The 16,008-nt window shown below is 52.0% G+C and overlaps 1 protein-coding gene across 16 annotated transcripts in view; it reads right to left on the bottom strand.

The window, feature by feature from the left end:
• Nucleotides 1-1,982: 1,982 nt before the first annotated feature.
• ATG13 (autophagy related 13) overlaps nt 1,983-16,008 on the bottom strand; it is a 47,439-nt gene continuing 33,413 nt past the window's right edge. For 2 of the 16 annotated variants that reach the window (XM_069554022.1, XM_069554023.1), the window contains 11 exons: nt 15,794-15,890; nt 15,374-15,472; nt 14,477-14,570; nt 11,301-11,399; nt 10,435-10,545; nt 9,888-10,024; nt 7,623-7,737; nt 7,009-7,086; nt 6,727-6,843; nt 5,938-6,066; nt 1,983-4,231 (listed from right to left, as the gene is read on the bottom strand). In XM_069554022.1, the coding sequence (XP_069410123.1) occupies nt 4,154-4,231; nt 5,938-6,066; nt 6,727-6,843; nt 7,009-7,086; nt 7,623-7,737; nt 9,888-10,024; nt 10,435-10,545; nt 11,301-11,399; nt 14,477-14,570; nt 15,374-15,472; nt 15,794-15,890 (1,154 nt within the window). In that variant the 3' untranslated portion in view covers nt 1,983-4,153. Of the gene's footprint in view, nt 4,232-5,937; nt 6,067-6,199; nt 6,844-7,008; nt 7,087-7,622; nt 7,738-9,887; nt 10,025-10,434; nt 10,546-11,300; nt 11,400-14,476; nt 14,571-15,373; nt 15,473-15,793; nt 15,891-16,008 lie in introns of all 16 variants that reach the window. The other 14 variants (XM_069554026.1, XM_069554028.1, XM_069554024.1 and 11 more) reach the window with 8 other exon arrangements.

Raw genomic sequence — 16,008 nt, 5'->3', positions numbered from 1 at the left:
TCCCTCAGCCGGAGAGCTTGGCTGTTTCCATCTGCTACCCAGCCGCGTGGAGGCTATAAAAGATCCAGCTTTCCTCTTTTGAGCAGGTTTGGCTTTGATTTCAAGGTTAAGATAGGGACTTCCCGGTGCTCCAATAGCTAAGACTTCAATACTCCCAGTGCGAGGGGCTTGGGTTCCATCTCTGGTCAGGGAACTAGATCCCACCTGCCACAACTGAGTTCACAGCCCGTAACTAAAAGATCCCACCTGCCACAACTAAGACCTGGTTCTGCAAAATTAATATTTAAAAAAAAATTAAGGTTAAGATGGTAAAATGTATGTTACATGTATTTTACCACAATTTTAAAAAATGGTATGTCACAGGAGCACAGGCCGGAGTTTCACTTGGCACAGTGACCAAGTTCCAGCTGTTAGCTGCTTGCCGGCTGATTGCAATCAGGAGGGTATGGTGGCCTCAGTCAGGCCTGTTCTTTTATCTCCTCATTGCTTGATTTGGCGGAGGAGGGCAGGCCAAGGCTGTACAATCAAGGCAATGGTTATAAACGTTGAGGCGTTGAGCTCCAGGAAGCCAGTCCCCCTCAGCCCGCGCCCTTTGTCCAGATAGCTCAAACAGAAGGTGCTGGCCACCTGTCTCCCTGGGTCTGCCCAAATCTAAGCTGGGTGACTATTTGGAACAGAGGGGCGGTGAAATGATGAGGAAATGATGAGGCAGGCGGTCGGGAGACAGCTGTTTGTTTGGGTTGGGCTCTGGCAGCGCCTCTGCTGAGTGACTCAAAAGCCAGTTTACCCCTGCCTTGGCAACGGTGGGTCTCTAGGGGCAGAGCATTAGGACGTGCTTTAAAGGAGCAGGACACCACCAGATGAGGGGCAGTTGAATACTTTGCTTTATAGGAGGGTGAGGACTCCAAGGACAGTCTTAACCACCATTTCCGACCCCGGGGTGGGACACACGTGTGGTCAGGTGTCATGGGCAGTGTCATATGAAGTTCTCTAACTAGCAAGGGCTCTCAGGCTCAAAGTGGCGGCAGTGGGCGGGCCCATCCTTTTCAGCCCCTTTGAGCTGAATTTAGAACTTTCTAACCTGCCCTCTCCTCCCCTGGGGCCTGGCTTCAGCCCGAAGGGCGTGGGAGGCAACCGAGACAGCACTTGCCTGGTTTTGTTGGCAGCTCCACCTTCTGCTCCAGGAAGGAGCCGGCTTGGCTGAGGCCTGGAAGCTCCCAGGGGGCCAGGCAGGAATAACACCCGCAGGGCTCTTCTCCTTAGCCCTGGGGCCAGCCGTGTGTCAGATCCGGGCAGTGCAACGCAACTGCCTGGGCCCTGGACTTCACTCAGTCCCTCTCCTTCCATCTGGTTTGCTCAGCCACAACCTCTCACACCATCAGCAAGCATCCCGGTGGTTTGGGGAGTCCCCCGCCCTGCCTGGTCTCTCTGGAAACAGGACAAGAGCACTGCCAGCTGTCTCTTGCTGTCTTTCCTTCTGAGCCAGAGGCTGGTGCCCGGGGTTAGTGGGGAGCTATGCCGCAGGGAGCAGGTGAGGTCGGGAGGAGCCGAAGACGACGGCCTGCCGTCCCAAGGGCTTTACTTCACATGCACGTCTCGGTCACACACGTCACCTCACTGAACACGTGTCTCATTACTCACAACCCCTGAAATGGGAGCATTACAGCCAAGGAAAACGAGGCTCTAAGAGGGGTCTCCTGGGACCTCCCTGGTGGTCCAGTGGTTAAGACTACCAGCTCCCACTGCAGGGGGATGTGGATTTGACCCCCAGTCGGGGAACTGAGATCCTACGTGCCCCATGGTGCGACCAAAAAAAAACGAACGAGATTTCCTGACCAGCCCAGGACCCCTAGCAGCCCGTCAGGCTCTGAACCCTTGCTGTGCCTCACGTGGCACTTCTCTTCCCTCCCCGGAGCCTGTCAGCGACCCAGGGCTGTGTGACGTGGGAGGAAGAGGGTAGGTTTTTGCAGGACAGGAGGCGATAAAGTACAGAAAAAGTTTATTGGAAATCTCTTGAATACATTTTAAAGTAATAGCTTAGTATTTCCAAATGGAGTCGGCTGGAGGCGGGGAGGGGCTCTTCCCCCTGGAGACGCGACTGGTCCCAGCCCTGTCGGGGGGTGCTGTGGAAGTCGGTCTAGGGCTCATACCTGCCACTGCACAGGGCTGAAGGACAAGGGCCGGCCTTGACAGTTGCCCTGCTCCTCCCAGGCTCGGCTCCAAGTCCGGCTCAGCCCCCCTGGCCTCTCACGGAAGGGGTCCTGAAGAAAGGCTGCTGCCTGCACAGGCCAACAGTTCAGAGTCAAAGAGGACACCGGCTCAGAGGTCTTCCCCTGCTGGGCCTTGGAAGGAGGGCTGAGAGGCTGGCTGAGGTGGGAGGGGGGGCATCAATAACTCACCAGGGCCTCCACCCTCCTCACTGCTGGGGCCCTGGGGGGTAAACCGGGATTGGTGTAGCAGCCCACAGGTGTGCTCAGCCCCACACCAGGAGGCCAGCTGGAGGCCACTGCGAGGAACGCGCCTTTGTGGCTGCAGCGGGTGTGCACAAGGCTGGGCTCAGCCCCACGGAGGCGGGGACAGAGCTGACCCCAGCGCTGGGATCTGCCTCATCGCGGGGGGCCACTGCTCCCAGCCCCCGCTAACAAGCAACGGAGGGCCGCCTGCTCTGCTGCAGAACAGCTTCGGCCAATGAACACCCAGGTGGCCGCAGCAGGCCGGGCGCGCCTAACCTTCCTCAGATGGGGCTACAGGTGAGGCGACCAGGAACAGATGGTGAGTGAGTGAGGCTGGGCCCTTGGCCGACTCAAGTAACAATACCTGAAGGGTTAAGTCAACTGAATGCCCAGCTTTGGTTTCTCAACAAGGAATCGATGCAACTAGTAAACCTAAACCTCAGGGCAGGGTATAGACCCTGGGGTTAAAGAGAGCTGGTGGCCAGGCCCAGGTGGAAGGGGGAGAAGGCCCGTGACCCCACCCCGAGAAACCAGAACAGTACCCCAGGAGGAGGGGCCTGCCCAGCCTACCCCAGGGCCATAGTGGGGGACACACAGCCCCGTGGGCACTACCAGTGGCATGGCCCTGGTGAGTCATCACATTTTGAATCCAAGACTTCCTGGGCTGTCAGGACATGGTCGGTCTCTCTGGAGAAGCTGGGAGATGGAAGGTTCTCCCCAGGAATATGCACGTGTCTAAGGTAGAGTCTGTGGTCAGCTGTCAGTTCAAATGCAGCAATTCTGGGAGGCTCTGTGGCCCCCGGCCTGCCCTGTTCTGGGATCCCACCTTCTACGCCTGGGAAGGAAGAGCTGGGAGCAGCAGCCCCGAGTCTGAGGAGCCTCTAGAGGAAGAGGCGCTGCCCCGGGGGCCCTCCAACCTTCCCAAGTGAAGACGTCTAATCTCAAACATGCTCTCTCTATAAAATATCTGATTTCTCTTAAAGTAATAAATAGTGACTGTGTCCTCTAACGGGGGAAGAGGGGAGGAGAAAGGAGAACCTGTGCTGTGACTCCAGTGACAACTCCTAGAGACACAGGCCTCTGCTTCCACACGGCTGGGCAGGCAGCCGCCAGGGCTGCTCAGATGGGCGGGCATGGCTGACTTTAGAGTTCTTATCACCTGGGGCGGGAAGCCCACCACACTGCCAACAATACAGGCCGGGGACAAAGAAAGGGATGAAGAGAGAGGAAGAAGATACCAGAACTAAGAGGAAAAGACCCTGAAGGAAAGAGTCCTGGCCCCCTCCTCCCAGCAAGGTCTCCTTCCTCCTCCTGCCTCCGCTCCAGCGTCGGGGCTACCAGCTGGAATGTCGCCCGGCGGATGGCCACGGCAGGCCGGCAAGGGGCCAGCTGCTGGGCAGACCCGGGGCCAGGGGCTGGCAGGAGGAGCGGGAGGACGGCCTTTGTAAGGCCGCCGCTGAGGGTGGCACGAGCGGAAGGCCTGCAGGTGGCGGGGGTCCTCGAGGATGCCGTCGCAGGCCTTCGCTGCTGCCACCGGTCTCTGGGAGGGACCAGAGCAGGGGCTCCCGGGTCCCCTGAGGGGACCGACTCCCATCGGCCTGGCCTGGAGCAGGATAAGGGGTGGGAGCAGCTGCCGAGGAGGAGGCGCGTCTCCTGGGGCCACAAGAAGGGGATGCTGCTGGGACTCAAGGACACCAACTTTACTGCAGCGTTTCTACAAAGGCATCAAATTCTCGGACATTCTTCTCGTGCGCAGCCAGCTTCTCTGGGAGTGAGTCCTGTGCAGGGAGGGGAGAGGAGCTGCTTACTCAGTAGCCCGGGAAGCCAGCCGTCAGCCAGGAGTGCAGGGAGCAGGGTACAGAGTCCGGCTCTGCAGGGCTGGGCTGCCGAGCAGCTGAGCAGTGCTGGCCAGTGGGGGCTGAGGAGGGAGACAGAAAAACTGGAGAATCCAGGCTGGCCACACACGCAATGAGATGGAAAAGGGCCACGCCCACAATGGGTCGACACAGAGAAATCCAACGTGAAATGTCTTTGGCACAGATTAGACTGACATTAGACTAAGACAGTGGGTTTAGAGCCCTACAGGTTCAGGAAGCGAACGCTATCTTCACAGCCTGCGCTGGGCCGGCGGCAGAGTCCCGTGGGGGCACATACACCAGGCAGTCCCTGCCTCACCCTCAGGAGGTTCTGACCCGGCAGGTCGGTGGCCAGGTTGGAAGTCTGCATCTTTACACCAGCTGAGAAGGGGCTGGGTTGGGGTGTAGAAATAGGCGGAGTTAAGTGTAACTGCCCACAGGTTTCAACCATTAGTTAAAGCCTGGCCCTAAGCAGGTGGCCTGGCCCCACTGCCGAGCATGCGCTGGCAGAGCTCACTCCCTACAGAGGATGCCCTGCCAGGCGGGGGCACCTGGAGCTCTTCGGAAGCAGCGCAGACATGCTGGCTGCCCAGGTGGGTTTGGGGGGCCGGAGCAACCGGCCAGGGCCGGCTGCAGCTTCATCTTAAGAGCTTTTGGACTCCAGCTCCTTCCAAGCAAATTTCAAATGAGTCCAGAGAGTCAGTTAAAAGCCTAAAATCAGAAGCCCGACTCTCAGGGGTTAAACCTTTGTTTTGCTGGCTCAGTGTAATCACCAGCGAGTTATTTGTTCCCAACGTCATTCCTCTCATCTGTAAACTAGGATAATAAGAAAACCTACCTCTTGGGGTCACTGAAGATTCATGGAAAGCACTTTAAAAATGCTTGGCACCTAGAAAGCTTCAATAAATGTTAATAATGACATTTTTGCTATATTATTATTATCGAGCAGCTTACCGAGCAGGCTTTTCTGTTTAAGGCAAATCAAGGGCAGCTGAGCCAAGATGCCTATTCCTAGAGACACTCCTGACTGCAGTATAGGAGGCAATATTTCCACCTCAGCATCTCGTGGCATGGGGCACTCCTGGATCTGTGGCTGTGCCAGACACTCCTCTGCCCATTGAAGACAGAATATAGAAAACACCCTAAACGGTCATTACAATCGGTGTCAGGACAGCTGGCGGAACTCGGGAGCACGGGGATGAGTGAGGAAAGGGCAAGAACACCACCACTCGGTCCTCCTGCTGCTTCCACCTGTGTCCCTGGCACCTGCCTGGCAAGCTGGACAGCTGATGGCAAGAGCTGCTGAGGCAGCCTGGCTGAGTGGCATCAGCAAGTAGAGGACATCAGGCAAACAACAGGAGAGTGTGAGAACTGCTGGGATGAGAGTGCAGAGAAAAGGAGGAAATAAGCACAAGCAAATTCAAGATCGTGACCGTGGGGCGCAATGCAAATCTCGAGTGTGATCGCAGGAAGGTAACGGTTTAACCATCTCGTCCTGTGACCGCAAGATGGGAGGTGCGGGTGTGGGGGCGCAGCTGGAAGAACTCTCCAGGCATGCGGAGCAGGAATGGCCACGGAAGGAGGACAGGAGGCCAGAGGGTGAGGCGGTGGGCAAGGGGCTTCCGTACCAAGTCCTCGGCCATGGACTGGGCCCCGATGTCAAGGGAGAGGCTGCTCAGCTGAGGCGGGTTCTGAAATTCACGATAGAAGGTCCCCAAGTCCATCGGAAGGATGTCATCTTTAGAAAAAGCTGGTTTCTTAAAAAAAAAAAAAAGAGACCAACTCAAGTTTAGCTTGCCTTAATCCACAGTGGAAAATCAGACGGGCTTAACTATCAATAACCCTCTTTCCTTTCAGGAATTAGAAAAGAAAGGGCTCCTCCGGGCTGACCTTTGTGGAATCTTTATAGTTTTCTCTTCTGGGCAGCTAAATTCATCCTGGGGATGACCTCCCTCTATCCTGGGCAAATTTCTGTCCCCTTCCTTTACACTCCTCTCTTTAGCAAAGGGCTATCCATTCATGATCAGTGAACTCCGGGAGTTGGTGATGGACAGGGAGGCCTGGTGTGCTGCAATTCATGGGGTTGCAAAGAGTCGGACACGACTGAGTGACTGAACTGACTGATCCATTCATGAATAGGACCTGTGCAGGTCCGACTGGACAATCCAATCCCATTTCAAGGTGCATTTCAATCAAAGACATAGCACAAAATGCCTTGCTGCTCATGGGCCTCCACGTCTCCCAAGCGGCATGTAAGGGCAGGTTCCCCGCATAAAGGGCACAGCCGGCACCCACAGTCCCTTCCCTCTGCCTGGACCAGCCCATCGGATCCCCGAAGGCCTATTCAAGAGCAACAGGTGCTTCTAGGTTTACTGCCCCTGAAGCAGCAGCGGGCAAGGGAGACGCTGGCAACTCACGAAGTCGATCATCACGAAGTCGTCCTGGGTATGGCCGCTGCTGCCCCCGCTGGAGCCATCAGAGTGCAGGCTGCCCTGGAGAGGAGATGTAGTCTCTGGGGAATCTGGCGGATTCACCTGTTTCAGAACAAGGCGGAGGCAGGGGCTGGTCCTGGGCACTGGCTGGAAACCATGAGCCGAGGGCGTGGGTAACGCTCCACGGAGGAACAGTGAGCGGCCCACCAACAAGGACGACCACCGTGACGCTGTCTCCCTGCAAACATCACTCAGCGACGGACTCACCATGGGGTCCGCATCCTCCAGCTCCAGGGTCTTGGGAGCAAACATGGCAAAGGGTATGTCCAAACTGGTCAGGGTCACCTGGAGAGACGCAGGAGAAAGTATTAGTGCGGCCCCTTCCCCCAGCTCGTCTGCTTCCTCAGGGGCTTCCAGAAGGGGGGGGCATCCAGCAGGTTCACACACTTCAGCTGGCCACGCCACCCTCAGGTTCCTGTCTTGCTGGAGACCCCTCCAGTCTCCCCTGCTTCCCACCACATGCCCACAGCATCCACAGGACCCTGGAATTCAGCTCTGGAAGCCTGACCCACAGCAGTTCAGTAACAAGTGTTCCTCACTGGCAGAGCTGCAGAGGACTTTCCTGTCTCAAGCGAGGCTGAGTTGGTGACACTGCAGTGCGACGTGTGTACTAAATGGCGTGGTCTCCTCTCCTGTGAGACCCCAGAGCAACAGTTCTCAGCGTTTCTGGAGTGCTGTCACAGGTCATTCATCCTCTCCATAGAAAATTGACACACAGCCACACCATTCTGCGTGTGATTTCAGTGGTTCCACAGGCCCCAGGTAAGACCTCACCCTAAGGGCTCACACATTCTCACAGGTTGCGAGGGCAGAAAAATCACCTGGTTGATGGGCTTGTTGACAAAAGCCCCCACTTTCCGGACAAAGATGGTCTCCAAGACATCGTGGGGGGAGGCCCGTTCCTCGCTGCCGTTTGATACAGTTTCAGCGTCCTCACTGGAGAAGAAAAGGTCATGTCGGCTCTCCTTCTCAAACCACGGCAGAGCCTACTGGGTTCCCCGTAAACCGACCGCCTTGTGAGGCATCGCCCAGGATAGCAGCTGCCCCCACCAGCCCAGGCGTGTGGGAAATGGCAGTATGAAGCCTGCCTGGGGACCCTGTCACCCTCGCTTTTGAGTTGGGAGCAGAGGACTGCATTTCCTGGAGGAGCTAAAAATAGGCACATGTGAATGAAACTCGGTGTTACAACTGTATAAAGCTTCCATAAAATTCACTGTCATACCAGGGATAAGCATCAGTCACCGTGCATCCAGCTACCATACATATGGGCAAGCAGCTCTCATCAACAGCTAATTTTAATGTCAGTCCAGTTACAGGGCCAGACCCAAGATCTTACAGCCCCTCTTCACTTTGTCGTTTTGCTGTCTGAAGCTCCGCTCCACGTCTCCTGCCCTTTCCCTGCCCCGAGTCCTCTCTCTGTTCAGCAAGGTCTCTCAACAACACGCCCAACCTGGCTGCCCCTCCCTTTCCTCCCAGGTGGCGCAATGATGAAGAACCCGCCTGCCAATGCAGGAGGAGGGGCGAGTTCGATCCCCGGGTCAAGAACATCCCCTGGAGAAGGGAATGGCTACCCACTCCAGCATTCCTGCCTGGAGAACTCCACGGATAGAGGAGCCTGGTGGTCTACAGTCCAAGGGCTCAGAGTGGGACACGACGGAAGCAACTAAACGACTCCCTCCCTCCCTCCAGGCTGACGCTGAGTCCTGAAAGGTGCGGGACGCCAAGCAGAAGAAACCGGCTCAGACTGTCAGTCACAGCCCTACGAGAAGCCGGGGACGGGAAAGCCCCAAAGCAGGGGCTCAAGATGGGGAGGACTATGCAGTCCAAGGGGCTCCCGGCCTCCAGACACCAGGGGGGACCAGCGTCTGAGAGCCCCCGGCACAGGGTCCTCTGTCTTCAGCTACTCCAGGTCATACCCCAGGAATCTAGGCTCGGAATACGAGAGTAAAACAACCACATGGAGGCTTTCTTGGCTGTCCAGTGATTAGCACTCTGCTCCCACTGCAGGGGACACAGGCTCAGTCTCTGTAAGAGAACTAAGACGCTGCACGCTGCCAAAACACAAAACAACACTGAAGAGGGCTCCCCTTTGATTGTCTAATAGGAGGAAAGAAGATGGAGGTTTGAGGGGCCAGGCATGAAAGTAATTATTTTTCCTGATGGATGGCATGGAAAGATCCTTCCAAATAAACCCCTCCCCCAACTCCACTGTGGGAATGGAAAAAAAAAAAAACCCAGGAATTTCTAATATCTGAAAGTTCATTTAAGATGCAATGGGGCAATCGACGTCATTATTTCTGGGGCCTTCCAGTTAAGAGGGCAGTGGAGGTCAAGGCAGGCCCAGCTTCCCACAGAACTCTGGGTGCAACGGCAAGAGCGAGTCTGGGCTCTGTAATCCAAGAAGCCAGGCCTGTGCCTGGCCGTTCTGTGAGCTGACTGTTCTCTTAGACCAATCACTCAACCCTTCTGAGATCCTGTCACCTTTTAAAGGGAGGTAACGTGGTGACTTTAGCAGGGTGGGATTATGAGAACTTTCCACCCAGTCCATGTCTTCAAAATCTGACTCACACTGTATCACTTCTGCAATCAGAAAAGACAAGGTTTCTTTTTGTATTCCAGTAAGGAAAAGCAGTTGTTTCTACGGGATCTGCAGGAGGCGAACACAGGAGAAAAAGAAACTGGATCCTAACTCCCACTGCAGACACACCATGACTCCGATGTCACGGGTGTGGTTAACAACACTCTGTTCTGGTCTCAGGGAATTCTGAGGACACCCAGGAAATCCACCTCAGGGGACGAGAGGAACATCTCAAAACACCTTCCCTGCCTCAGGGTGAGGTGCACCAAGCCCAGCTGCCTACTGTCAGAAGCCAGTAGTGCTGCCCAGGGCAACCCCCCTCACACACCAGCTGCAACGCAAGATTCTTACCAGGAATTTGAAGGATTCCACATTTTCCCTGCCAATGCCAAGCCTGAGCCAATGCTGAAAGCTATTCTTTACTTGCTGATACCAAATAAGCAGATGTGTTGGGGAGGACAGGCCCCTGGCCGGTCTGAAGAGTGGCTGAGCCAAAACGTGAACTCACCTGCTGGACGGCGTGGCGGCACAGTGGGCCCCATCAGAAGGGGTGTAGGTTGCCAGTCTCTCCTGGTCAGCCTGGGCACCATGGGCAGGCTGGCTGGGACCAAGCGGTACCCCACCTTCCTTCCCGGGGACCATTAGCTTTGGGGGAAAATGAAAAAATACAGTGAATCACGGCAACATCAGGCAGGAGGGGAGACTTGCTGCCTAGCACGATGGCATCGGCTGTCCAGCTTTCCCCTCACCAATGCTGCCACCAAGTGGGCAGGAAACCTTGGAAATCTTGATCCTTTCTGGGGCTTGCTCAGTTAATCGAAGACATGCACGGAAGTGACTACAGAGGGAAAGAGGGGGAAAACAGTCGGGAAGCTCTTCTTTTCTTTCTGAAGTGTAAGAGGCAGCCTCTCAGAATCATCTTAGTCCTCCGAAGTTAAAGAAGAGCTTTGGTTCAGAAGACTTAGAACATGGGTGTCTCAAGAGGCCCCTCTAGTGTGTCTGGGCAGGGGAGGCAGCACAGGAACCCCTAGTGTCCTCCCCATCTTTAAAGATACCTGGTGAGGGTGTGTGGCGTTTAAGCCAGCAGCAAACACTACTGGATGAGCCAGGTCAGCGGATCCAGCGCCCAGGGCAGCAGGCTGGTAGGGAAGGCGAGAGCTGGAGAGCTAAGCAAGAGAAAAACAAAGAGGGGCCGCGGAAAGGAGGAGGGGAACAGGCACTCCCAGAGTGTGACCGGCGATCAGATCAGTGGGGTGAGGAGCGGGTCCAGCCCACGGCGGCACAGTGCGTGTGCTGCGGGGGAGGGCCTCATGTGAGGGTTACAGACAGACCAGGCCGTTGCTCTGAGAGTAGGAAGACAGACTGATCTGCAGTGGGGCTGACAGCCTCAGCTCCGTGCCCTCCCAAGGCCTCACAGGAGCTCCCTGCTCCCTCTTCTCCCAGGGGTTCAGCTAACTGGCTCAGTTTCCAGCCCAGCAGATCTGGGGAGCACCGTCTGGGCAGAACTCAGAGCCAGAGCCAGCAGCTTTCCCAGGTCATTCTAGTCTCTTCTTTAACCTTGAGGTCCCTTTGAAACACAACGCATCTTTTTAAATCACACCTTCCATTACCACTAGGTTTGGGAGGGTTCCTATTTATAGTGAAAAAGAAAGAAAACCACTCTTGGATGGTTTATCTGGAAAAAAAAAATCTAAACAACTCCATGTACTTTTCACATCAAGGGTAGGAGGAGGGGCGAATGATGAATCCTATTTTGGGCTGCTGTGCAATGGCTGCATCCTGTTAAAAATCAATTACCGCACCTCAAAATAACCCACAGAACACTTGGGGATTTAAATAACTATACCCTGTACTTTATTTATAGTTTTCAAATAAAAAGAAACCATCTGATAATATCCCCTTCTTCCCAGTATGGACTCACTTGGTGGGAAAAGGCCAGTCCTGCCGTGGGGACCCTCAGAGTGTCCGTCACCACAGGAGCAGGGGTCTGAGAAAGTGCCTTTGTGGCCGTAAGCACACACTGTGCACAGACACACACGGAGACAGGAGAGACAGGAGAAAAAAGAAGGGGCTTGTGAAAGAAGTGAAAGAAACCCTGGAAAGGGCAGTAGCAACAGAGGCTGAAATGCAGTGAGGTCAGGAGGGAAGCAGGGAGCAAGCTGTATGACCGCCTTCTGAAAAGGACCGCCTGGAAACATGCGAAGAAGAGAATTTATCCCTGGCGTCCTCCCTGACGCACAGGTGAAAAGCAAAGCTGAGTCGAGCTGCTATGACTTGGTGAAACCTGAACCAAGCCTTAGTCTGCCTTTAGTCAAAAGAGGGTCTCTTTTAGAAAATTTCCAACAGGAGGGTCCTGAGAACGTACCCAGGGTGTGCTAAACAGGAATGAGGACGCTGAGACCAAGACATTAGACTGAAAGCCTTTCTCTGGGGACTCAGAATCTGTAGGCTCAGGTTTAAACAGTTGAGGCTTGTTGGCTGTACTTTTAAAATGCTCAGGGACCCAGCGGTGAACTTTCTTGCATCAGCTCAGGGAAGATGAGGTGGCCTGCAGGTGTAGGCATCAGGGTGCGTGTGTACACGCTCACAGTACCTGAGGGTGTGGAAGAGCTTGATGGAGTGAAGGCTGGGGCATTTTCAAAACTCAGGATTTCAAAGCTAATTATGGGCAAGATGATTGTTTTGGGTCTTACTGTTCCATCTTTAAGTCTCGCCAATTAGCTAATTAATTAATGCCTAGAATTGGAGGTAGGACCTCAAGATACAGTACAGGTTCTGAGTCACACTATTTATTAACTCAGCTCTGTGCCCCAATGATACAACGATCCTTACTTTACTAGAAAAACAAAACAAAACCAGCCCATTAACAGGTATTTACTGGATCACAGCAAAAGCTCAAACAGAAATTGCTGAACACTTTTGCGATTCCCTAGATTAAACAAAAGAAGAAACTATTTCAATATTTACAGGAACAAATAGACCAGGTGGTAGATGATTTTTCTCTCTCTGTACTACCATCAAGCTTCAAAATGAGTATTTCTGCACCAAACTGTATAGTCTTGATTACAGGTACTCAGGGAGCAGTGACAAGGCTCACCCACTGGGTGCTCTCTCTGATGAAATCTTGATGAGATCTACTTTTAAACTGTGACAAGACACAATAGGCAACTGATAACATGAAACACACAGGCTCTCCTTACACAGGTTAATAAACCTTTTTGCAAACCTCAGCTACAGAAACGACTTAACTTCCCTTTACCTTTGGGGTCAGGCTGAATTTCCACTGTATCAGAGAAAAAAGAAAAAATGATATGTTAAAGCCCCAGGCTCACCATCCCTAACATCTCCCAAGTTTATATATTGTTTATGAGTTTATCAGTTGTTAAATGAGCATTAAATGACATATTCATATTTTGATGATTTAAAAAAAACATCAACTCACCAATGTGCACTACTAAGAAAGTAAGTTTTCCTTCTTTTTTGGGTCAGTATCACTCCCTGTCAGCAAGCACACCAGAAGCCACCCTCTTCCAGAGCAACGGCTATATGTATGCCTACATATATTAATGGGGAGGGGGGAAGAATAACAATTCCTACACCCCCAAACAAAACTGTCCACACAATTTCACAAAACTCTCTTAAACTTTAAATTGTCACATTAGAAATAACAGTGACCCATGAATTTCTGTAAAGTCCTTCATACATAAGTTAGCTTTTGTGCTTAACCCCTGTTTTTAAAACAAATTAGAACTATACTTTTAATTTAGTATCTAAAAGCACAGGATGGAATAAATTTAGATTTTTCCTTAATGAAGAAAATATAGAGGATAAAAATGTATGGATAGCTAATTACTTTGTTGGGTCCGACACTCCCAAGTAAGATGGCGAAAGTAAGATGGTGAAAAAGGATAATCAGCGGCTAATTTAGGCTTCCCAGGCGGCACTAGTGGTAAAGAACCCACCTGCCAGTGCTGGAAATGTAAGAGATGTGGCTTCGATCCCTGGGTTGGGAAGATCCCCTAGAGAAGGGCTCCAGTGTTCTTGTCTGGAGAATCCCATGCACAGAGGAGCCTAGCAGGTTATAGTCTATAGGGTCACACAGAGTTGGACGCAACTGAAGTGACTTAGCATGCATACATGCATGAGTCTAATTTAAAGGAAAACAGAATTCACTTAGGGAACCATCTAATATGAAAGAAAAGAGGAGGGAAAAAAATAGAGGCAGGCAACGGGTAGATGATAAACAATCTGAGGTGGAAGGGAAGAAACATGCCCTAAAATTCAGTCAGCTGGGAAAAACGACTCCTTATCTGAAGCAGTCTCAGAACCACATGTATATCCTACACTTCTTTGGGGAAAGTGTTCACATTGCTTGGAGCCTGTGTTTTACCGAAACTGGCTGTGACACTGAAGATGGAGCCTAGTGGAAAAGTTAACAGTTAATCATGTTCAGAGGGAATGCAGACAAGCAAATATCTATGGAACTATTAAGGAAAACTGTATCGCTGGGGTCTTAATGGCATTTTATGCTAAATGATCACTGGCTCGTTTTTTGCTCCTTCCATTATTAGGAACCATATTTCGGAACCACTTCAAAGCAGCAGCAGCTACTGGGACTTCCCTGGTTGTCCAGTGGTTAAGATTCCATGCTTTCACCACGGGGGCATGGGTTCGATCCCTGGTCAGGGAATGAGGATCCCGGATCTCATGTGCTGCTGGATTTGGCCAAAAAAAAAAAAAAAAGAAGTAGCTGCTAGTTCTAACAAGTGTTGCTTTCAGTGTCTCTCTGGTGCCAGAACATAATTCTAATTTTGTAGGGGTTTTCTGTGGCTGATTTTCTAGGGAATTTTAAGATGTCACCAGAGAGGTAAAAGTTACATGGAATCTTGCATGTTAAAATTACAGACTAGAAATACTACAGTATTATCTGCTGGGTAAGAAGGTTCTCCTTTACTCCTCAAAATAACTCCTTGAAATAATCACCACCACCACCACCACAAGAGATTGTTATCTAAATTTTCACATGAAATTTTCATTTCATAAGGCCCATATATGTACCAAATAACTACCACCACGCCGGAACCTGATTCCCCCTACCTGGGAGGGAGGCGAGGTGGAAAAGGAGGTGGCGCACACTTCTTGAGAATCTTCCACAGAAGGACACGTTACTCCAGTGTCCTCGCCGGTGGTTCTGTGGTGAGGGGGAAAGAAATCATGAACTGACTGACGGCAGCCAGTTTCATAAAGGACACAAAGAGAGCTGAGATATGGATGCAAGTTGTGGTAAGAATTCTTTCTGGCAGTCCCTAATGTCAAGGGAGGTGCACTGAGTCCTTGATAATTTCAAATATGTTCAGAAAGCAGCAACTAGAGGTTGACAATGGCTTTTTAAAAAAAATCCGAACATTTCACCTGACATATCTTTGAAAGCATTTTTTTAAAGCCTGGCCAGTGTAGGGCCAAAGAATCATCAGCAACAGAGAATGCAGTGAAATAAAAATCTAGACTCCAAAGACAAAAACCGATCCAACTTCACGAGTGCTTCACAGAAAGGTAGCATCTTCCCTGGTACACATCTATTCCAATCTCTCGACAACTCTGTTTTCTGGGATCTAGGCCTGGAGATGTTTGATTCTGAGGAATGAAACTGAATTGTGCCAGTGGTGACCTGAAAACCACCTAATCTGCAAAGGACATTCTTTCTCCACATTACTGCCACTCTCAGAGTTTCTAAGTAAAATCAAACCAAAAGTCAAATCAGTACTGTCTAGGTCAAAATATCCAACGATTTTCTGAAACGTGGTCTACCTTTCGTCTAGGGGTACCTGATAGGCAGCAGCAAGGATACAGCCAGCCACTCCACTTCCCTCCCCGTGGGGTCTCCATCCATGTGCCCTGCCTATCAGTGAGTGCGGATAAAGGTGCTCTACGGGCCTGTGCGAGATGGATGTTTCCGGAGCCACAGTTTGGAAAAGAGTTTTCCACATTCCTCACCTGTAATTGCAGGGGTGCATGGGCGAGGAGCTGGGATAGGGACGGTCCACAAAGTGATCAATAATAATGCCCATGATAGGTGGGGTCCTCTCAAAGTGCCTGTAATGCAGTAAGCAGATGGCCACATTTGTTAGAATGCCTTGTCACGCCCCCTGAAGCCCTCAGAGATCCCTTTGCCTCTTATCTATTGGAAGGAACCACAGAACCTCAACTCCTGCATCCCTGAAAATAAACCATCACTTCTCAGCTTCTCCAATCTGGAAACTGGGTTCTCTCAGTTCAGCAACGGCAACGCTGAACTCTAGGCCTAGCTGAGGCGAGGAGGGGGAGTGGTTGGAAGAAAAACAACTTTAATATCTTTGGAAGAGTTCCTTTTTTGGGGGGGAAGATTTCTGTTGGATTCCTAGGCTCTTTCCTCACCTGGTGGACATGAATGCCAAGTTAATTCTGTAAGCACAGGAAAGAGTGATGGTGCCCACAGGGGTACCCACTGTCCCAACACGAACTGTCTGGAAACCTAGGAAAAGAGATAAATAATTAGCTTTTTTCCAGACAATACTGACACTACCATCAGTATGTCTTTCCCTGAACCATTCAGCCACTTGTACAACCTCTGGCATGACCCACTTAGCTAC

Source organism: Ovis canadensis, chromosome 15, assembly GCF_042477335.2.
Source record: "Ovis canadensis isolate MfBH-ARS-UI-01 breed Bighorn chromosome 15, ARS-UI_OviCan_v2, whole genome shotgun sequence".
Taxonomy (NCBI): Eukaryota; Metazoa; Chordata; class Mammalia; order Artiodactyla; family Bovidae; genus Ovis; species Ovis canadensis.
The sequence above is the reverse complement of the archived record's forward strand: the minus strand, read 5'-3'. Positions and strand labels throughout refer to the sequence as shown.